The 23,980-nt window shown below is 38.7% G+C and overlaps 1 protein-coding gene across 5 annotated transcripts in view; it reads left to right on the top strand.

Moving 5' to 3' along the window:
- The window catches only part of AKAP6 (A-kinase anchoring protein 6), a 514,317-nt gene that overhangs the window by 230,087 nt on the left and 260,250 nt on the right, over positions 1-23,980 (top strand). For all 5 annotated transcript variants that reach the window (XM_045067871.1, XM_013047435.2, XM_045067872.1 and 2 more), the window contains one exon: positions 16,911-17,162. In XM_045067871.1, coding sequence (XP_044923806.1) covers positions 16,911-17,162 — 252 coding nt within the window. The remainder of the gene's footprint in view (positions 1-16,910; positions 17,163-23,980) is intronic.

Below are 23,980 nucleotides of genomic sequence, written 5' to 3' on the forward strand. Positions count from 1 at the left end.
CTGCCAGGGGCATTTTGATGTCTAAGACTCCTCAGGGAGTCTAAGGACTAAGCACTGATGGTCTTGACCTTTGCACCAACCTGAGGGAGAAAGGAGGAAAAGAGGTCCCTTTGGACCATATCATCCTATACATACCTTCAACCCTCTGCTTGGAGTCTGAGAACCTTCTTGACATTTGTATGAGCAGTCCTGGAGCACAGATCCTCTGTGTAGTGTAAGTAGACAAGCACAAAGATGAAGTTTAGTTCCATAGTCTACTTTTTCAGTAGTTCCAGAGGTAAATTTCCTTTGGAATTTCCTTGTCAGTGTTCACTTGTCAGTGAATCATACATCAGAGAGATTCAAATCTCTCTGCTTTGAATCCAGCCCCTTCCAGCCTGAGTGTCTCTGCACCAGGCTCTCTGAGGTGAATCTTGGTTTTGCCTGCCATGCTCCAAGTCTGATTTATTGTCATTTTGATGCAATATTCAAGAAGCAAGGTCTTCCCAGTTTGGGTGTTCCAGGTCTTTAGTTCACTCTACCTACAAAGGTCATCTACTGTTACCTTCTTGTATTAACTGTTAATAATTCCTTACATCTTTCATTTCCCACAGCAAGTCTTTTTCTTCAGCCATCCTCTTATGGCCACATATTTTCCTCCTCCTTTCATAGCCCTTAACTGAGTTCTTAAATGCAGCAACTATCTCATTTCAAGTGTCTTGTTCATCTTTGTCTGTCCTGCTTTTTGTGTGTGTGTGTTTACTTTTAATAATGTGCCTTATTATTTGTAAGCCACCCTTAGTCTCTCCTATAGTTTTGGTAAGTACATAAGGTCTAAGTCAAAAAGAAACAATATAAGTCATCTTATCCTTCTAAGACTCTCTGTAGTCTTTTCTTACTCATATTTTCCATATCTCCAGCTCATTTGCCCCTTTGTTTTGTTCCTTTAATTTTATTATTCATTATTAACTTACTTGTACACATCTGATTTTTCACTAGACATTCACAAGATGGTTCTTGCCTGCAGTTAAGTTGGGGTAGAGGAGTGGAAGACTTAGGATACTATAGGCAGGAGATTATTCATCATGGATTAAGTGTTGAAAGGAATGACCCGAGGTTCAGTTGATATTTGTGCTTGCTCAGAGCTCATTTATTGTCCTGCTTATTGTGTGCTTTCTGAAACCCTGCTCATTGTTAGGTACGAATAGAATTCTCGGTGTGTAATCAGAAAGTTCTCCCTCACTAGGTTTATAGTCAAGTCAAGTAAGCAATGAGGTTTAAAATGATTTTATAGGTAAAATTAATCTGGATGTTTGGAAAGTGCATTGAAATCGAATTTGTTTCTTAGCTGGTTGCTGATTTCCAATGTAAGGTCCTTTGAGGAGGCTGAATTGGTGTTAGGGGAGTGTTTGAATGGATCCTTCGTCCTCCATTTTGATGTGTCACTGGGACATTAATAATAGATGGTTCCTGCACTTGGTGGTCAGATATGTTAGTTTGATCCATTTTTATTTCCCAAAGGGGCCTCTGGAAAAGGGCAATGAGAGTAGATTTAAAACCACATTATTGGAATTCAATAACTTTTGTCTCGCTTTGGATGTCTGGTGCTTGCTGAAGAGGAGGTCTAATATGGAGAGTCAGTCAAGCACAGAGCAGGCAAAATACCAAAATGGATTTTTTAAACTAAGATATAAGCTGAATTCTGTGTTTTAATTTAGACTGTGATGCTCAGCATTAAATTTCCCATAAATGTGTTAGGTGTATGCATTTTGCTCTTTTTGATTCTGTGGATGTAGGGATGAGCATAGGAAAAAAAAACTAATCCACCAGTACAAATTATTTGGGTTGATGGGTTGATTATTTGGGTTGATATAAACATCCATATGAGAAAATTACCAAGAATTATTTATTTCAATAATTCCTAGCAATTGTAAAGGACTAAAATTTTACTTATGTAAAGTGTGCCCCCAAGGGAGCACCAAATTCCTTTTAAATGACTTCAATTCTCTGCTAATTACTCAAAGGCTGGAGTATCTTGATAGTGGGAGATTCTGAATGCTAGGGAATGGAGGTCACTTCTGGAGACAAACAAGATCTTACTTTATCAATAGGTAGAATCTGTCTTCAGAACCCCCCCCCCCCACCACCACCACCACTACCACCGCTTGTGGGATTATATGAAAATGTAGAAGAGGGCTGATGGTTTGTTCAGCCATACTCTGGGACAAATAAATCAGATTAAGAGGAAGAGAGGATGAGTAATTTATGTTCCCACTCATTTCAGTTGTTGAATGTCTTTCCCTCATCCATGTTTTTATTTCAAGTCTGCTAAACTTAAAAAAAGTAATCAAGCAAAAACAGAGTTAAAAGTCTTAATAGCAGTGATTAATGTTAGTACTTAAGAGAATGGTGGATATGGACAAACTGCAATTTTCTCTACACAAAAAGGATACTGAGAATCTGAGGATCCTGTTCCTTTGAGATTGTTCTTCTTCAGTGACCTTGATAGTATATTTTATATTACTTTGCATAGTGTGCCTGTACTCCTTGAATGTTGTGTTGCTATGGACACTGACTTCATTTCTTTGTTGTTATTTTACTTTTACTTTTTTTATTTTATGCAAAAGAATTGAATCTATAGTGGAGAAAATTTAAAACATACAAGCAAACAGTACATTAAAAATCATTTTTAGTGCTGCCACCTACAGAAAATACTATCAACAGCTTTGACATCTTTTTTAGTTCTTTCTCTCCAAGAATACATACCAATATTTCTTATGGAACTCTTTTATAACTTACTTTTTCTTAGTTAACAATGTGTCTTGAACATCTGATACTATGAAATATATTGTGTGATGCCATTTTTGACATCTGTGTATTTTTTCATTCTATGAAATATCACATCATGTTAAACTAATCTCCTTTTTAAAAAAAAATTCAAGTATAACATACAGTGTTATGTTAGTTTTGGGTGTACAATACAATGATTCAAAAACCAATCTCCTTTCTTTTGATTTTTTTTGTTGGTAGAATTTTTCATCATTATAAACATTCCTGTGATAGCATTTCAGTAGGTAAATCCATTCTTGCCTTAGGAGAGATTCCTAGGAATGAAATTATTGGGTCAATGGGAGGCAATGGGAGCTATCCAGGAGGTTAATTGATGACTTGCATTACCATCTGCCCTACATGAAAGGATAGCATTGGCACTTTTGAATTTGGATTTATTTTACCTCATTAGCAGGGTCTTACTCATGGCCCCTAAAATTAGTTCTTCACAGGACTCTGATCCTATAAGGTTTCATTTCCTATTCTAGAGTCACAAATGTGAGATCTAAAAACTTGGGTCTATAGTGTTAGCTCCCAATAGTCATGTTGTAGGAGTTTAAATACAAATCAACAGCCAAGCTAGTTGCTGTGGATATTTATGTGGGGGAGGAAGACATAAAATTGCATCCTTAGAAGCTGTGCCATGGTTTTAGTGATCTAAATATATAAAGAGTGCATCTAAGAAAGAGGTTGACCAGCTCAAGGTCACATCATGACTCAGCAATGAAATCCCAAATAGGGCTTTCATCTCCTTAACTTTTAAATCCTGGTATAAAGAGTACTTATGAATAGGTGAAGAGAAAGCATTTATAAATGAACTTATAAGATCACTTATAACTTGAAATGCTTAACAATTTCAAGAGTTAATAGAAAATTCCCACCTCAGGTGACCAAATCTAAGCTGCTAAAAGGTACTGATAGATTTTTAGAAAATGAATTTAAATGACTAGAATGAAGAGAGAGTACTGGTAGTTCAGGCAGATGGAAAAGAACCTCAAAGGAATGTGTGTGTGTGTGTGTGTGTGTGTGTGCGCGCGCGTGCGTGCATGTCAGTGGCAGGGTTGAGTGGGAGGGACACAGGATGAGGAAGAGTAATATATTGCCTGAGCCTATCATGGTGACTAAGGAAAACACAACCAAAGGGCTCCTCAGGACATTAACCCTGGAGTGAAGGTAGAGGTCTTGGCCCTCATTATGAATGAACCATAGATCTTTGCTCCTCTGCGGTATGTGGATCTGCACTGTTATTTCAGAACCTGTGTCAGGGTCACTGCTAAGAGCTGTAGAGATACCTTCCAGTGTCCCCAGGAGTGGGACTCAGTTATCCTGATTCCCAGTCTAGTGCTTATTCTACTACTCTTGGGAAATAGCTGTCATTTTACCAGAATTATCAGAGATACACAAAAGTTTCCAGGTATGTAAAGCTCAGATTCTGCATTGTGGGAGGGGTACACAAAATTAAAACAAAAACAAAAACAAAACAAAACACAAAAAACAGAAGAAAATCTTGGAGCTTGAGAGTAGAGTTCATCTATCCAGCCCTGTCTTTATAGATGAGAATTCTGAGGCTCACTGGGACACAGGTAGTCAGGACACACCAGTACCAAGAACTCAGACTTTCTGACACTCAGCTTGCTACAAAATGATCTAGATACATCTTGTGATTCATTTATTCTTTCTCATGATCATCTTCAAGCTTCTATTTCATGGTTCGTGAATTCAATATCACTAATATCAGCATGTATTAAGAATCTATTTGCATGTGGTGCTGTACTCTAGAAAGCAAAGAGAAAAATGAAGCATTTGACACATAGGAATTTCCTAAGGAAGACAGATCTCATAGAAATAGACAGAAATGACACATAGACCGCTGAACAAACAAAGCAAAATCTGTAAATTGTACAACTTCGGCCATGCGAGATGGTTAGTAGAAAGAGTCTCACAGTCCATTGCTTAAAGAGAAGACCTATTATCACTGCATAGCCTTAAAATGATCATGAATAAGAATCACACTATTCCCTGTATGTAGGTGTTATACTGGAAAGAAAAAAAGAGTATATAACCTGGCATGCTTAGCATCGGAGTGCACATAATGGTGCAGTTTCTTGGATACGTTGTTGATTGCTTCCTTCATGACTTTTGTCTTACGCATATTCTCTGATAGTCTGCAGAGGCAAGAAGGCTCTCAGAGAATGCCTTCTAAAACCAAAACATCTTTCCTTTCCCAGAGAACCAGTGGTGATGTGGTTCTCAGTCATATTTTTATTGAGGTTCCTTCCCCCTTTTAGAAAGACCTTGAAGATGATAAAGGAACTTACAAAATCCTCAGACATTTCATCTATGTAATGTGAACTGTGGTGAATATGAGACTAGGGTATATTTTCTGTTCTTTCACAGATTAGTTAAAGATAAACCAAAGGCAACCAAGCTCTCTTCTACAGTAACAAATGCCTTTGGTTAAGTGTCTTCATAAGTGCCTGACCAAGTCATTCGTTCAGGGCTAGTATTAGTAGTAGTATTAGGGTAATATTAGTATTATTATCCTGAAACTATCATATGAGTGATATGAGATAAAATGAATGAGTAATTATGGGTTCTTCCAATCCCATCACTCCTGGTTCTTGAGAACCAGGATTCTTGGTGTGGAAGAAAGGAGAGACTGATGAAAATGTTAGATGAGACCACTGTAGTCATGAATTTGAATTGGAAATATCAGTTATGAACTCACAAGGTGTTTTATTTTTAAATATGATATTTTCTGTCTCTGTTCATTAAAAAGACTTACAAACAATGGCTAATCCAGTAGTAATGAGCATCCCTATTACCCAGACGGTAGTCTGAAAAAACTTTTCCCATTGAAAGAAAGCAAGGTTTTTTAAAAGAATGGCTGATTTTAAGTCTGGAAATATACAAGATGAGTGAGGAAGCTATCGAAAACTGGAATAGTCAAATCGAAGGGGATCCTACTGGCTAATAATGGACAGTTTGAGGTTCAGTAAGATTAACCATTGGAATGGATCAAAACTCATCACATATGTCTAAGTCAATAAGTAGTTGATATTAAGTGAACCAAATGGTTGCTTACCTTCTGATTTGACAGAAAAGCAGTTCATTACCTTGAAAACTGGGTTAAGAATTAAGAGTTTATCTTTGACTTTCTTTTATGAATTGTATCATTGTAAATAAATAGTTGATAAAGTTATTCCAGCCATTAAATGAAAACAAAATGATAGAATGTCATCATTCTATAATGTATTAATAGACTTAACTACAGAGCACCAACTATCAGAACAGTGGATATCATCAACTGTCAAAAAAGAACAAAACCAAAAGTAAAAGCATAACATAACAGTACTTAAAGAAATTGAACCAAAAACTAATTAAGCCTCAAGATTCAGCTGCCAGTTTGTAGGACATAAAGAGGACAGAGGAACCAACATGATGACTGCAATCAACAAATCCTAATTAGGGGAAACTCTGCAGATATAATGCCCCAGGATCCTCAACCGATAAATTATATGAAAAAGGAATATAGATGGAATCTGTAGATTTAAAGACTTAATGGTCATAGCAAGTGAAAAACTGAGCAAAAGGAAGTTATAGTATCAATGAGTGCATACTTTACTTGGGTAATGAAACCAGAATGAGATGCAAGAAAGTGATTACTATGCAGGTCAGGATAATGGTCACTTTTGCAGGGAAAGAGGGTTTTATGATTAGGAAGAGGCACATGGCTAGAAAATTTTTGACCCAGATATTTATTACAAGGATGTTTGTCTCATAATAATAATTGAGTAAGCTATATATTTTTGTGTGATTTCTCATGTCTGTTTCATTCTGTATTATAAGTGTAAAACAACAGGGGGGAAAAAGCATGTTAAACAAATCTACAACCCTGATACTGTCCTCAAGTGTATCACAATGTTGTCAGCAGTGGGTAAATAAAACTGTGCAAAATCATATTCTGGGGCAAAAGGAATGTAAGTTGTGCTGTAGATACATCTGGATAATGTCAGAGACAGGCTATCTTTCAAGGTGCTGGGAGGTTTGTTTTTTTATAGTTATGCATGGAGTTCCACTTTCAGTGCTGGTCAGCCTGGCCAGATGATCCGTGTTTTTCAGCGTGTGGTGCCGAGAACACTGGCATTATGGCCATTGCATGCTTAAGAGAGTGCAGATCTCTTGGTTGCAGATCTCTTGGTTCCATCTCTCTTCAAAGGAGTAGCCCCAGAATCTACATTATTAACAAGCACACTGCACGGTAAGAGCCACCACTAATTTCTTGGTCCATTTCTAACCTGAAATCACTTGTATAAAGATGTGGGAAGTATAGAGTCAAGACCATAGCTGTGGTTTTTGTTAGTGAATGTGCTTAGATGTTGAACCTTTATCTAGCTGAGCCATGTAGAACAGTGTGAGTGTGAGTGTGTCTGAGCAATAGCCCAGTTAGAAAACCATTTTCTCTGGGGTGCCTAGGTGGTTCAGTCGCTTAAGCAACCACCTCTTGATTTCAGCTCACGTCATGATCTCAGGGTCATGTTCTCACAGTCGTGAAGTCAAGTCCCAGGTTGGGCTCTGTGCCCAACAGGGAGTCTGCTTGGGGTTTTTTTTCCCCTCTGCCCCCACCCCACTCGTGCTTGTATTCTCTCTCTCAAATAAATGCATCTTTACAAACAAAACAAAACAAAATCCATTTTCTCCAAAGTGCAACAGCAATTGTCAATTTGCTTATCTTTTTGCTCAGGGTTTTTTCCCTCTCACATAATGAGAGCCCAGGATTAGGAACTCAAAATGATATTTCAATCAATGAATCCTCTGAAGTTTTTAAGCAACAGTTTTAACAACAATAACAAAAAATTCAAATCATGAGAAGAACAATCCAGATTTGGATCTGGGCAGGTGTGGCCAGACAGAATGCCCAGCTGGTCCTTTCTCACTTGAAGGCAAAGTAGACTTTCCGAGTGTGAAAGTGGAAGGGTGAAGGCTTCCAAACCTGTATTCATCCTCTCCTTCATCCTCTCCTTCCTCTCATCGCCTTTACTTTGCCAAACCTATATGCTTTTTCAGCAGCTCAGCTAATCAGCACAACTGGCATCCAATGGGAGCTGCTTTCTTCTGCCAACTGAGTGCCAATTACTGTGAATGCACTTAAGGGAGGAACCTAGACTAGTGCTTGCTTTATAGGGATTTCTGTTTGCTTTGGGGAACACAGTATTTTCTTCAATTGGCAGTGTGGCACCATAGACACAGAGACAACTGAGGCACGTTTCCTGCATTCAGACAGGTACAGACTGATCAGGGAGATGGATGAGTTGTAGCTAATGATAGCAGCAAAGTCATTTGCACATAAATAATTTAATTTCAGTCCTCACACTTTCCAGATTTTAGCAATTAAAGGGATAACCGTTACTTCTAACCATAGAGTTCTTAAAACTTTGGAGAGAGGTATGTACTGTGATGATCATAAAAAGTCTCAACATCTCTCCTGGCCTCCCATTTCAGTCATTTTCAATATGACAAAGAAGAAATTAGGACCATTAGGATGGTATATTTTCTCAAGGAAGGAAAAAAAACAGGGAGCAGTCGACTAATTTGGGGGAAATAAAATGCCTTGTTATAGGAACATCTATGTGTCTTTTAGGAAAAGTACAGTTTTGAACATGAACTGTAGATGACATTAATACTCTGCACTAGGAAGTTATATAAAGTTATATAAAGTTGCAAGTTTTAGTTTAAAGTGGGTTTTTTTTTTTTTTAACCAAGTTACTGTGGTGTTCCCTTGATCTGTATTTTAAAATATAAAGTCCATGTATTAGGTAAGAATTTCTTCTCAGCTTTTTCTAGTGAACACACACACATATGGTAAGCATATGGGTAAAAGATACTTTAATCATTTAGTTCTACAATTGCTAGTAAACAGAATGAGCAGTCATGATGACATGGTGTTTTACATTAAGACTAAAACATACATAGAAAACTTCATTCTCTTCTTACTGACTTTAGATCATGAAAACTTTTATTTTATTTTTTAAATTTTTATTTATTTATTTTTAAGATTTTTGTTTATTTATTTGACATAGAGAGGGATCACAAGTAGGCAGAGAAGCAGGCAGAGAGAGAGCGGGAAGCAGGCTCCCTGCTGAGCAGAGAGCCCAACGTGGGGCTTGATCCCAAGACCCTGGGATCATGACCCGAGCCAAAGACAGAGGCTTATTAACCCACTGAGCCACCCAGGTGCCCTGAAAACTTTTTTTTTTAATGTAATTTATGTTTTTCTAAATGTAATGGTATGCACTGGTTAAGCTGAGGGTTTGAGATTTTTGAAACTGTGATAGGAAAACAATGGGAGTGGAAAGAGGCCTGACTGTCCTTTAAAAAGCAGACTTTAATTCACAGTTTCTTAATTCACAGTTTCTTAGAAAAACCATTTGAATGTGTCCCGCAGTTACACAAATATAAGTCAAGAATGTTTTGAGAGAAATATTAAAATTTTTAGGAAAAGAAAAAGACATTATTTGGGGTTTTAGATGAATGGAGAAATGCCTACTGATTACTGTTTTTTGTTTTTTTTTTTTCCCATGGAGAGGCAGTCTGGAGGTATTGGGGGGATTTTCTGTGTTTTCTCACTTAGGGATTGCATGTGGGGAAGCAAGAAGCGGAGAGAAGGGGAAGGATTGTATTTATGGGACTTCAGGAAACTGAGGTGCCAAGTGTTGTTTTAGTACCTGGGTGAGAGGTGCCGGCTAGTTCATCGGTAGAGCATGAGACTCTTAGTACCTGGATGAGGAAGTTGCAGGAGGGGTGGGTTTCCCTCCAAATACACACAGCCTGGGGATGGGCGGTTTGGGCCACTTTGGAAGAATGCTGATCCATGCATGGATACTTGTCATTTCACAAGAAAACCTGGATGTTTCAAGAATGATGGAGAACGGGCATGGTGGCCTTAGGATGAGACAGCAAACAGATCCTCTCCCAGGGACAAGCAGCAGGCGCAAAGCAATTAGAGCACTCACAGGAAGGGTGCCCTCCTCTCTATCACAAGCTGGTGAAGACTGAGTATACTGGTTAAACACATAACAGCACTGTCTCTGTCTAGAAAAAATAAATTACAGCTGAAAAATATACAACAATCCTACAAACAAGAAAGAAAGAAAGAAAGAAGGAAAGAAAAGGCACCTCTCTCACATAAACACACAACTAAATTAAAAGAAAAAATGCCCAACTGGCTTGAGTTTATTTGTGAACAGTGTCAGGTCAGTGTTTGTATGAACGGCCTCAGTAACTGTGGAAGATTCCTGTTTCAAAAGACAGGCAGCAGCAGCTGCAATTTTTTTTAAACTAATCTTTTTAAAAAGATTTAATTTATTTATTTGTCACAGAGAGAGAGATCACAAGTAGGCAGAGAGGTGGGCAGAGAGAGAGGGGGGGAAGCAGGCTCCCTGCTGAACAGAGAGCCAGATGCGGGGTTCAATCCCAGGACCCTGAGACCATGACCTGGGCCAAAGGCAGAGGCTTAACCCACTGAGCCACCCAGATACCCTGCAGCTGCAGGGTGTGTCTGACCACAATGTGTCAGAGAGGTCGAGCAAAGTGGGCAGTTGGCAGCATAATGTATTCAGTGCATATTATGCTGCAAATGATTGTGAACACCACAGAGGCTACACTGCTTTATGAGAATTAAAGCAAAATGGAGACCATCACTTTCCCACATGAACACAGAAATGTCTAAGGAAAAAGTCTTATGCAACTTTGAAGATATGTTGTTAATCACTGCCATTTGCTTTAATTCACTTTGAGATGGGCTCCAGATTATCCTCATTTTCTTTAAGGATAATACTTATTAGAAAATAATGTGGAGGTTGTAGCATCAGGTATAATGATAGTAGTGCCATGACCTTATGACTGTGCTCTTGTTATTTCCAAGCTCTGAAGGGAATATGTGACCCAAAACTAATTTTTATATGCATTTTACCAAGAGACTATAAACTGGTTTTCTTATCTTTAAAATTATCATCCAGAAAAATTGACTTTGTTTTTTTTTTTAATGTGCAGTTTTACAAATTTTAACCCTTGTGTAGATTTGTCTAACCATATCCACACTCAGGATACAGAACAATTCCATCACCCCAGAAAACATTACTTGTGCTATCTGTCATCAGTCTATAGTCATGCCCTCCCCAACCCCAATGCTTGGCAACCACTGATCTGTTGATCATTGCTATGATTTTCTTTTGAGAATGTTGTGTAAATGGAATTATATAGCATTTAACCTTTTGAGACTGGCTTCTTTCACTTAGCATAATGCCTTTGAGATTTTAGAAATTGTTACATGTATTATTAGATCTTCCCCCCCCCCATTTGTTGTATATTATGTGGATGTACTGTAGTTTGTTTATCCATTTACTCACTGAAAGATGTTTAGGTTTTGGTAATTATGAGTAGCTTCTTTTCATTTGTGAATGTGCCTGAGTTTTTATTTCTTTAAGGTGAGCACTCAGGAGTGAGACAGCTGGGTCCTATGGTAGTATATGTCTGACTTCATAAGAAACTGCTAAACTGTTTTCCAGAGTGACTATACCATTTTGCATTTCATTAGCAGTGTAGGAGAGTTACAGTTGTTCTAGAACTTCTCAGCACTTGGTATTATTGTAAATTTTTTATTCTGGCCATTTTGATAGGTATATACAGGTATCTCATTGTAGTTGTAATTTGCATTTCTCTAATGGTTAATGAGGCTGAAAGTTTTTTCATGTGCTTTTCTTTTTTTAAGCATCATTATTCCCATTTAGGTAAAGTGTTTAAGTCTTTTGCCCATTATATAATTAGATTAGTTGTTTTCTTACTGTTGAGGTTTGAATATTCTTTATATACAATAGTTCTTCCTTTCAGTGATCAGCTGAAGTCTGAAAGCAGAAGATCCTCCTTCTGATGTATTGTCAAGAGGTCAATAGTAGCCTGACTACATCACACTACCTGTGTCATTAGCTGACTTCATCTTATCACATAGGTGTCTTATCACCTCACATCATAGGAAGACAAAGAGTGAGAGCTGTGCAATAAGATATTTTGAGAAAGAAAGAGACCATATTCATATAACTTTTATTACAGTATGTTGTTAAAATTATTCTATTTTACTATTATTGTTAATTTCTTACTGTACCTAATTTATAAATTAAACTCTATCAAAGGAATGTGTGTACAGGAAAACCCATAGTATATATAGAGTCTGGTACTATCTTTTGCTTCCGGCATCCACTGGGTTCTTAGAACATATCTCCCAAAGATCAGAGGGAGCTACAATATTCTGGATATAAATCCTTTATTGGATATGTGATTTGCAAATATTTTCCTGGTAACTTTTCCTTAAAAATATCTTTCACAGAGTTAAATTTTGATGAAATCAATTTTTTTTTCTTTTTTGGGTTGTGTATAATATGCTATGACTAAGAAAAATCAGTGCCAAACTTCAGATCCATATTTAGGGAGACCACATTGACACCTGCCACTCCCTGGAATGTTCCTCTCTGCCTCATCATCCTAGTTTGTCTCCTTTAAGACTCAAACTTTTTTTCCTTAGGAAAGCGTTCTTGCCACTTTCCTGTTTGGTTCCATGGGCACAGTAATTTTCTCCTCATTTGTGTTCTCTCTGTGAACGCTTATCTTCCCAATTATGATTTCTGGTTACATGCCCCTTCCTACCAGGTAGGGAACTCCACAAAGGTGGGGGGTCAACTTTGTATCCCCCATGCATGGATTAGTACATAGTGGGTATGTACTAATGTTCATACTATCTGAATCTCCATTCTTGAACCTGGAAGGATTGTTTCTTTTTGTGTTCCTAAAAACCTGTGCATCTAAAGCTACTAAATTTGTTTCTAGTATGTAGCACTGCCATGCTCAAAAGTTTGTTATACACTGAGCACTTCAAACATGTGAGTTGAATCTAGTTTCCAGTTGCTTCTGCTGGAGTCACATGTGCAATCAAGGCTTATATGCAACAGTTGGATTCTGGTTCAGCCCTCCACCAATCTCCCCCCATATCCCCCCCTCCCCGCCCCGGCCATGCTTCCACTCACCTTGTTAATCTAATGCCCACAGAGCCTCCAACAGGTCAGAGCTCTCAGAGCCTATTAATTCCAAACAGCTTCTGCTGGGAGGTAGCCATTGGGCAAATCCTTTTTAAACATCTCTAATAGCTATCTGAATTAAAATAAACAGAATGTCCATAATCTTCAGCTTCTGTTGTATAAATATACAACAAGCTGAAAGTAGTTAAGAGGCTAAGCCTCAGAAACTTCAAACTGAAAATTCTTTAAATATTTGGTTGACTTTTATATAGAAGGACTGGGAAAAGCAGATTTTTATATTACTAAAGAGTATGTATAGATTTAGAATCACTCAGTTATTTCTCTAAACAAACCTCTCACCGACTGTTCTAAATACAGTTCTATGTTTGGGGGTATGCACACGGTTATGTGTATATATGCATATGTATATATATACGCACATACACAACTTACACATATCTCTGCAGTTCTTGTTCTGCAGTTTGTGTGTGCCTGTGATTTTGTCAAACCAGACACCTGGTAGCCAAGTAGAGGGCATAAACATAATTAAATAAATGAGCAGACCCCAGAAGTTTGCACCATGCCATGCATTGTTTAGTTTCAGAATTTCAGCAGAGACTGCACGTGCACATTGCCAAAATACTCACTAGACGGAGGTCAGCTCTCGTGGGGAGAGCCCATCTGCTTCTGTAGGAACAAGGCCAATTTATATTTCACAGATACGTCAGGAGAAGGGTGTAAAAACCTTAGCTGGCACCACTGATGCTTTAGTACCCCTGGATAGTGGCCTGGCCATCTTGACCCACGACCTGGCTCTGACTAAGTTCCTGCATTCACGATGGAGGAGCCAAATTATGTGTAGGAAGAGTGATGGCATGTAGTTTTCATGGTGCCAAGATTATATGTAACATATTGTATGGGAGGGTGGGAATGGTGTGGTTGAGAAATGCCTATTTGAGTATTCAGAGCAGGAGGCATAAAAGTTACCCACCCCTTTTCTTCTCCTAGGTATATAATGTATTCTGCATCTGCAGGATCATAGTAGGACCCAGGAAATGGATACCAACAAATCCAAATTATGAAATCAAGAGTGTGAGGAAGTGGAAAACACTGCCAAGGGAGTGGCTGAAGGGATCATCGTCGAGGCTGTGCTAGGAGGAGGGTGATATGGTAGAAAAATCTGGTGGCCCAGATGGGATTGAAGAGCACTGGGGCACCTGGGTGGCTTGGTTGGTTGAGTGTCTGCCTTTGGATCAGGTCATGATTCCAGTGTCCTGGAATCGAGCCCCACATCGGACTCCCTGCTCAGTGGGGAGTCTGCTTCTTCTTCTCCCTCTGTCCCCTTCTTGCCCCTGCCTGTGATCTCTCTCTCTCCGTGTCAAATAAATAAATAAAATCTTTAAAAAAAGGGGCGGCACCTGGAGTGGGAGAATGAGAGTGAAAAAGTCGGACAAAGAGAGGTTGGTGGCATGGGGAACTTTCTGATATTGTTCCACAGGTGAAGTGATGACAAGGTTCCAAGTAGAGCTATGACAGAGAGTTATCCAAGTGGAATAGGTATGAAGGTCTTAAGGATTGTGGAATAAAGGACATTTGAGGCTAGGGTATTCATTGGCTCATCAGTGTGAATATTGAAGTTACCTAAGTTAATGGTCTTCTCGGTATGGAGAGGAAAGCTGAGCTACTGCAGTCTTCAGTGTGGAGGAGTGAAAGAGAAGAATAGTAATGAAGAAGGAAGTCGGGAAGGCGTAGCAGACAGCAGGCACCTAGTGAAAACAAAGGGTGTTAGTATGAGAACAGAAGAAAAATGATCCAAAAGTGGTAAAGAAGTAGTGAGGCTTGCCCTGCCCCTATCAGCTCTCTGCTCCCCATCTCTCAGGGGAGGGCTGGGAGAATGAACAGCCTTCAATGGGAGGGCAGTGGGGGAAGCAGGAACCTTGGACAGAGTCAGATTTGGGTAGAGCTGGAGATAGATGTATTATTCTGTGACAAAGTATAGTGTTTATTTTTTTGTTTGTTTTACAATGGAATGGAAATACTAGCCAGGAAAGTACAGAGAATTTGGAAGAGATCAGCAGTGGGAGGAAGAGAGTTTCCCAAAGTTTCGCAGAACTGAGCATCCTAAGAGGGTTAAGGACACAGGACATCTGCTTTGGGGTGGCGGTCAAGGTATCAGGAATAAACGGTGTAGGGGACAAATGGAGGAGATGCTCCAAGCAGGCATCCGTTGAGGCCCAGGCAATCTGGAATATATGATGATAGCTGTGGAGGCCCACTGTCATGTGCCAAAGGCAGCAGAGATGGGCTAATCCAGCTGCGAGTGGTTCCCATGAAATGGTTGATAAGGGAATATGATTTTTGTCCCAAGTCTGTTTTGGATTGCATGTGCTCATGGGCTACATTTGTAAGAACTTTACCTAACTAGGACTCCAACACCTCTTTAAACTTTTAACCTACATCAAATTATTATCACCAACTTATGTAACTATCACCAATTAGTTCTTGGGTTTTAAGAAATATTATTGCAACATTTATTGAAATTATACGTAATTACTAAAAATTCAGCACAACTTTCCATCATTCTTCAATAGATTTTTATTTTTGGCCTACTGCTGCACAGTAAATACAGATTCCATTTTAGTTCTTCTCTTAGAAACAAGTAATTGAATTATATGAAATTGAAAGGTTATGTTTCTAGCACAGAGTGAGTTTGGATACTCTTGATAGGACTCAGACCTCAAATGTTATCCTAAAATTTTAGCCTTAACAAAAATCATTATAATAAAAGCTCCATTTAAAAAAAATCACTGATGCATAACTGAAAATGAATCACTGAGTGCTTTTAGCTGACATGTACATCCCTTTGATGCTTAATGGACTCAAATTGCTCTACTAAATATTACCATCAGTGCTACCCATTTCATGCTAGGGCCTCTGACAGCACAGTGGGTATTTGGGAAATTGTAAGGACAAGTGACATATCAGACACCACATCTGCCTACCTAATAGTATATGTGGAGAAGATTGAAACTTTGATGTAGTAATGTTTTTGTTTAAAGTGTCCAGGTCTTAAAAACAAAACTGTATTTTTGTCTTTTTTGTCCTTGGGGTTTTTCTGGCTTTCTTTCTCAAGAGTAATTCTGTCAGACCTATAGATGTAGAGAACAAATTGAGGGTTTCCAGAGGGAAGGTGGGGAGGGAGGAAAGGTCAAAGGAAGAAAGGTGAGTGGGAGATACAGACTTGGAGTTAGGGAATGAATCAGTGTCACACCGATAAAAGGCATAGCTTAGGGAGCATAATCAGTGACATTGCAGTAGTGCTGTATGGTGACAGATGGTACCTGCACTTGCATGTACCATCACAGCATAGCATATAGGAAGTTGAATCACTATGTCGTGTGCCTGAAACCAATGTAATACTGTATGTCAACTATTCTCCAATAAAAGAGTGATTGTGATTATAAATTATGGGTTGAAATTTAAGTATTCCTTATGAATAAATATTAAACTCTGTTATTGTGGGAATGTGACAGTTGTCTCTTGCACCAAAGAGCCCATGGCTCACTGAGAATGGTTGGGAGTTCCCATGAAGCTCAGGTTCCAGCCCATCTTTCTTCCTGCTCTGGGTCTGGAGGATGTCTCTATCCTGAGATATTGTGTGCTCAGTGGGACTCACCACTAGCCCAGAAAACAGCTGTTGGCTCCCTTGCAAATAAAAAATGAAGAGAATAGAGTGGGTTTGTGAGGCAACCTCTTACCTTGGCTAAACTTTCAAAGTGAAATCTGAAAGAATAGTAGCATTTTGGGGGTCTAGAGAAAGATTGGTTTACCTATGTGTGCTAAAGGGCCAGTGCCCAGGAATGTGGCCTGCCACTCTGCATCTGATCTAAAACAAAGGCAAGTTATCCAGCATGTGGTCTGCCTGACCTGTGGGCCCTAACTGGTGTCAAGTGAAGGAGTGACTCCCCACCGCCACACCCCATTCCTAGAATAGGGCTGAACAGTCTTCATAGATTCTGCATTTCTTTCCTGCAGGACATTTGTGAAGATATTTCAGATCACGTGGAGCAAATCCATGCGCTCCTGGAAACAGAGTTTTCCCTGAAGCTGCTGTCCTACTCTGTCAACGTGATTGTGGACATCCACGCTGTGCAGCTCCTCTGGCACCAGCTCCGAGTCTCTGTGCTGGTTCTGCGGGAGCGGATTTTGCAGGGTCTGCAGGACGCCAATGGCAACTACACCAGGCAGACGGACATTCTGCAGGCTTTCTCCGAAGAGACAAATGAGGTGGGTGTTTGAAGCCAAGTAATGTGTTATCAGATGTGACCATTGGAGAGTGTTTTCAGTTCAGAGGTGGGGGATAGGAATTCTTTGTAGGTACATAATCAGGACCTGAACTGGGCTCTGAATCTAGGGATAGTGACCGAAGGCTAGGGCACTTCTAACTTGAATAAAACTTTAGATGAAGTTAATTCACACCAGATAGTTTGCCCATAGTGGTTCGTGCTAACCTGGCTTCTTGCTCCCCAAAGTTATTTGATAAATATTTATTGAGCACTTACTATGGCTAGGCATTAGGTGCTAACAATCTCAGAGTGACCAAAATGTGGTCTTTGACTTCAAGGAGCCTAGTGCCTAAGAAGGACAAAAGCACAGACATTAAGGGCAGATTGTGATGATGCCACTGGAAGTCAGGGAAGGGGCACCTAACTTAGACAGGAAAGCTTTGCCAGAGGTGAGTCCAACCTGGGATGTGAAGGAGAAGCAGGATTAGACTGGGTAATAGAGGTTCTAGACAGAAGGAATGGTATCTCATCAAAGATCCAGAAGTAAGACAATGACCGGTTCAGAGAGCTGTAGACAATACTGGAGCCAAAAGTTCCAGGCACCAGGATTTGAACTAATAGGTAAGCAGAGGTCAGATTATGAAGATGAAAAGTCCTATTAGAAGAATTGGACTTTATTTTAGGGACAACAGGAGAGTTTGTTGGGGATTTAACATGATTAAATTCATACTTTGAAAAAAATCATTCTGGATGCGATGAGTCATATGAGCTTCAGCCAATGTATTTGGGTTTTTTGTACTCATATGAAAAGTAGCTTGAGGGACGCCTGGGTGGCTCAGTTGGTTAAGCAGCTGCCTTCGGCTCAGGTCATGATCCCAGCGTCCTGGGATCGAGTCCCACATCGGGCTCCTTGCTCGGCAGGGAGCCTGCTTCTCCCTCTGCCTCTGCCTGCCATTCTGTCTGCCTGTGCTCGCTCTCCCTACCCCCCCTCTCTCATAAATAAATAAAATCTTCAAAAAAAAAAAGTAGTTTGAAAAGTTTGTTATTGTCACTTTTGATTCAGGGCTTAAGAATGAACACTGTGGGGGTACCTGGGGGACTCCGTCAATTAAGCATCCGACTCTTGATTTCAGCTCAGGTCATAATCTTGAGGTCGTGAGACTGAGCCTTGTGTCAGGCTCCACACCCAGCAGGGAGTCTGCTTTTCCCTCTTCCTCTCACTTTACACCTCCCTCCCACCCCCACTTGCACTCTCTCTCTCCCTCTCTTCAATAAATAAATAAGTAAATAGATAAATAAATAAAATCTTAAAAAAATGAACACAATGAATCTGAATCCAAATGAACTCTCCTAATCCCACATAAAACTGGCATATATGGGAGCAAATCATTGTGCTAAGCAAGAGCTGTGTGTGTGTGTGTGTGTGTGTGTGTGGTCCCTTGGCTCTTAACATCCACATTAGTGCCCTACCCTTGGTTTTGTGGAAAATATATATTGTAGAAGTTTGTAAGACACTTACATAAATAAGTAATATTAAAAGACCTTATAATGAGTGTTGCATAATTCAGTATTAATTAATGTTTCAGTGGTTCCAACATTTTCAGCAACACAAAACAAATCTATGCCTATTTTCATAAATGATTTATACTTGTTGATTGTTGTTTTCATAATAATGATGCTCTTGCTGTAACAAATTCCCCACAGGCCCTGGAGGTTTATGAGAATCAAAATCCACCGGGCTCACTTCTAGCTTTATGCTCTTTGTTTTCATTCAGCTTTTCCTGTTCTTGTGGCAGTGAGGGAGGTGATACAAACTCTGTAGAGTCCTTTTTTAAGATCACCGAATGAAAACGTGGGTATGTGTGTTAGTGCCCAGATGCCATCCCTCCCAGATGGGATCCTTAAGAGAGGTCTTGACTGGGCCTCTTGTGGTCCTGGGAGACTACAGAGAATCCCAGACTAACTCTGCCCTAAATGTGGTATTCATGAGGTGTACACCAATGAGCTAGAGATGAGAATTGGGAAAGATTGATCTACATTCCGAAGCGCTCCTTTAGCTAGCTACCTGCCATCCCTAATCTATACAAATTTTTGTTGTTGTTATTGTTCCTCCTTATGTGTCCTGCTGGCTCTGTCCAACATCCAGCTTTGATCAGTCATCAGATCTACCCACTTTCTATTCCTAGAGGGGGGGCATATGAAATCATTGGATTAAACTAGTTCATTTTATATATTTATTCATTAAATAAACATTTACTTATCACTAACTCTTTGTTGTAGAGCAGGAGCTATAACAGTATGTTAGGGCTTATTGTTATCACCGTTGTTGTTTTGTGAAATACATTCATCATGTACTGATTTGAACTTGGGTCATTCAAGAGAGCAGCCCAGGTAACAGTGAAAAGCCACTGAGGCTAACTAATTGTCACTGGCCACTGCTTTATGTTTCGAGTTTACATTAGTGTCCATGATGGGTTTCACAGTGTGAGCTCAACCGTTATTTACAGATTTGATTGGAAAAAATTTTGTGCATTTTCATATTTGAAATTCTTTAGTTCTGTCCTAAATATGCAAGAATATGTTGTGTTTGGGGGTAAAAAAAAAAAGTAGGTTCTTATCTGTCTACTTTGTGGATATTTTTCTATGAATTAGAGCACTGTTTCCATTACCAACCTTCCTAAAACTATAGAAATCAGATCCTATTTGTTTGTGCCTCTAGTGTGACTCCATGAGAACATTTCAAAAACTGCTTGGTTTTGTTTGTTTTGCCAGCAAGCACACTGGGATTGTGGAAAACAGGAAGGGAATTATGATAAAATTCTAAACTTTATCAGAACAAATTAAGGTAAAATAGATTTATAGAATGAAGAGGGAAATGGCATAAAACAGGCTGATAACCTGAAATAGTAGATGTCCTTCCAGTGAAAGTGAGCTCATTTTCTCTTTTTTAAGTTAGTTGAGTTTCTGAACCGCATTAAAGAATAAGGAAACTTGAGAAAGTGGCAAGTTCTCTCTCTTTCTGTCTTTGCAAAAACAAAATGCACAAGTTTCTTTTATTTAAATATGACACAGAACATATTTTTTAAGCAAATTAGCAAATGCTTTGCTAAAACAAAACCAACCAACTAAACAAAAAAATGGGCAAAGCTCAACATTGTGTGAAAAATGTGTTGTACTGAAATTTTTTATATTTCAGATACTTTGATAAATACTTTATATTTATTGTTTCAATTAGTGAGGAGGGTAAGAGATATTATAAGTAGTTCTATTTTATGGATGGAAAAGCTGAATCTGAGAGAGGTTAAGTGACTACCTAAGGACATACATCCAGGAATAATTAAATTAAACAGAACAAACAAAACCATCTCTTAATCGAGCTTTGTTGTAATAGTAGGAATTCTTTCTTCCTTCTTTCCTCTCCCTTCCCTTCCTTCCTGCTTTCCTTTCTATCTCCCCTAAATACTTACCGATCTCCTACTATAAAGGCACTAGGCGTTCAAAGGTGATTAATCCATCTTAGGAATCGCCTTCACATTTTTTTTTTTTAGATCCTGAAAACAGTTCTAGGAGGTCGGAAGGGAAGGTGCTGTTGTTCTTACTTAACAGCTGATATTATTATGTCCATCTTACAGGTAATAGGGCTGAGGTTTAGAGAGGTAAAATGACACAGGAAGTGATAACTATAATATGAACACAAGAGCAAACAATGATTAAGGCTTACCACATACCAGATGGTGTGGTAAATAAGCAGTTTACCCATACGATCCTTATACATTTGTCTTTTCAGAGCACGTACCTGAAATACTTTGTGTATTCATCTGTGAGCCTTTGTCATAGATCCATTTATATCATGACAGAGTACATGCTAGATTAGAACTGGATGAGTGTTGGTACCAGATTAAAATCATCTCTATCTCCCACAGCACCTTATTTGTATCGCTGTAAATAAAAATCTAATGAGTTGAATTGAATTAAATAATGCAGATAATCACTGCTTTAGGGACAGAAGAGGGAGATAAAATTTTAGGTTGGTGGACTAGGATTTATCTTGGAAATTAATCATTTGGCTTATAGTTTTAGCCTGTAGAAAATGGAGATTCTTAAAAATAATTACTATAGTATAAATAAAACATTAAAATATTTTTGTGTATTTCCCCCTTGCCTATCAGAAGGTAAACTTTGCTTTGCTTTCCATTTCCCTCTCATTATTTGCTTCTCTCAGCCTATTGCTGCTCTCCAGAACATATTCAGAACAGTAGAATCCCAGCATGGTAGGCCTAAAAGGAATCTGATCAAGAATCTAGTTCATGTGGTCTAAAAACTCAGGGGGCTTGTGGCATTCTGGTTAAGAGGTCTGTGAATGTATACGTTAGTAGTTGAAGAGCAACAAACACCATGTAATGAGATTAGGGGAGGAAGGGGTGAGGGGCATACAAAATTTTTTATTGTATGCATGATTAAAACAGTAAAATTCTATTTCCAACTCTCTTCTCAGTAACACTGAGTAAGTGTACAAAACTCATCTTGATGTAACAGTGGACACTGATAGAACTTTGGGGGCATTTTAATAGGGAGATCTTCGTGTCTCTAAATTATGAATATTATCTCATATTTTTTGGTAGCAAAATGTAGTGTTAAAAAAAGAAAGATCTAAAGAAGACATTTGGAACTAGAGCTTCAGTTAAGTTAATTATCGGTAAGGAACAAAGCAAAAATTTTGTTTCAAATTGGGGACATGGGGGAGAGTTTCCTTGATGTCTCGGAGAAGATTGAAACCAGCAATAAAGTGAATTAATTGCCATCTCCATAAAACATAAGCTTCATCTGAGAAACTGCTTCATAGCATATTAAATTGAGGTATATTTGTGTTGAGACATTGTTAGGCAGCCGTGACACAGCTAATAGCACTACACAATTAAGTGTGATATTTCTCAAATAAAAAAGCACTACACGACATGCACTCTTCCCCACCTCTCTGCCCACCTGAGACTATTACTTCCATTCCTTAGAAAATTGGGACAGTGGTCCAGAGCAAAGCCATGGGGCTAAAAATATTAGTATTACTAAGCAATATTTTAAGAAATGAAACTCATTATTCATCTGCTCTGGGATACTTCAGAGAACCTTCTTTTTTAAAAATTGCCTCTGCATGCTGAAATCTAGAAAAAGTACTTTTGAAGAACGCTGTTAATAACAAACTGTGTTAAAAATAATGCCTGGGTGGATGCTTATCATTTGGTCCTTAGGATATGAAACGGATACGCTGTGTACTGTTCTTTGTTTGTTTTTCAGGGAGGGATTTTTTTTCCACATTAAAAATGCAGTCTTATTAAAAATAGTTACCCCACGAGTGACAGTCAGCCATGCATGGAAATAGTTAGCCTTGTTGGGAACAGGATGGGAGAGGGTTCCCTTTGGGGCACCAGTATTTTTGAGTATGTTATTTTCTTTTCCAACCAAAGGACTGGCCAGGCAAGGGATCTTCAGGGGAAGATTTAGGAAAACCTGGCCATACCCTGTTATCTGAAATGTAGTCTCACACCATATGTTCATCTAATATCTTTTATTGAGTTCCAGTTATTTTCAAGTATAACAGTATTCCTGATCTTAGGGGTTTGGTGACCACCATAGTGGACACCAAATTCTTTCCCAGGGCTATAGAAACAGGTGACTGGCAGTTGTAGAGGCCTGCTTTTTACCTGAACTCTCAAATTTCTTTTTCTCTACTCATCATAGAAACAGTTTGACATAAAACCTCTTTCACCTTACTTAAGTAGCTGCAGTGCTGTACTTTTATGATAAAAAATGATAGAAAATAATATAAATTTCAACTAGTTAGTAATTTATTTATTTATTGTTTTGTTTTTTGTTTTTCTTTTTCTATTATTATGTTCAGTTAGCTAACATATAGCACATCATTAGTTTTTGATGTAGAGTTCACGGTTCATTAGTTACGTGTGACAGCCAGTGCTCATCACAACACATGCCCTCCTTAATGCCCTAGTTAGATACCAACTTTTAATACCAACTTATGGGATAGCTTGAGAATTAAGCCATCATTTATAATACTAACTGTGTGAGGGGATAAGTTCTGAGTACTGGACAACCGAATTAAAAAATTTAAATAAATACAACCTGCTTTTCAATACGGTTTTCCATATTACTCTCTTAAAAATTGCATAAAGTGTGACTTTTGTTTGGCTGGCTCATTCCTTAGTGGTTTTGGCTTCTGAATTTATTCTTTAAAGTGTTTTGTCCCAGGTATGAAGCGTAAAAGCCACACAATTCCATTTAGGTAATTTTTATTGAGATTGGCAGTTAATACTGGTTTCCCATTTTTGTGCAGTGTAATTAAGCATAGGGATACCTCTCATTTTGATGAAACTTGCCCCCTCAATATACTTGATTAGTAAAAGTAATAATATAATAAGTAATAAGAGTGAACATTCCATGAGCACATATTCACATACCAGACTTATGTCTTACATATATTATCTCCTTTAAGACCCACAACAGCTCTTGACAGGGCTTATCATTTGCTTTTTGCAAATGAAGGAAATGAGGTTTAGTGACATCAGCCTGCTGGCTCATGGTCACTTGGCTAATTACTGGAAGAGCCAGAATTTGACTCTGAAACTTGGGCTATTAATCACTAGAGTCAACTGAAACTGCATAATCAGGGCAAGAAATTACACGAACCATAGAGTTACATCCCAAAACGTCCTCACTCATGCATTCATTCATTTATTCAACAGATACATCCGTGATTGCTTACTCTATACACATCCCCATGCTAAATGTTGCAAGTGTTCAGTGAGT

The sequence above is a fragment of the Mustela putorius genome, unplaced genomic scaffold (assembly GCF_011764305.1).
Source record: "Mustela putorius furo isolate JIRA1106 unplaced genomic scaffold, ASM1176430v1.1 tig00003898_pilon_pilon_pilon, whole genome shotgun sequence".
NCBI classification, from domain to species: Eukaryota; Metazoa; Chordata; class Mammalia; order Carnivora; family Mustelidae; genus Mustela; species Mustela putorius.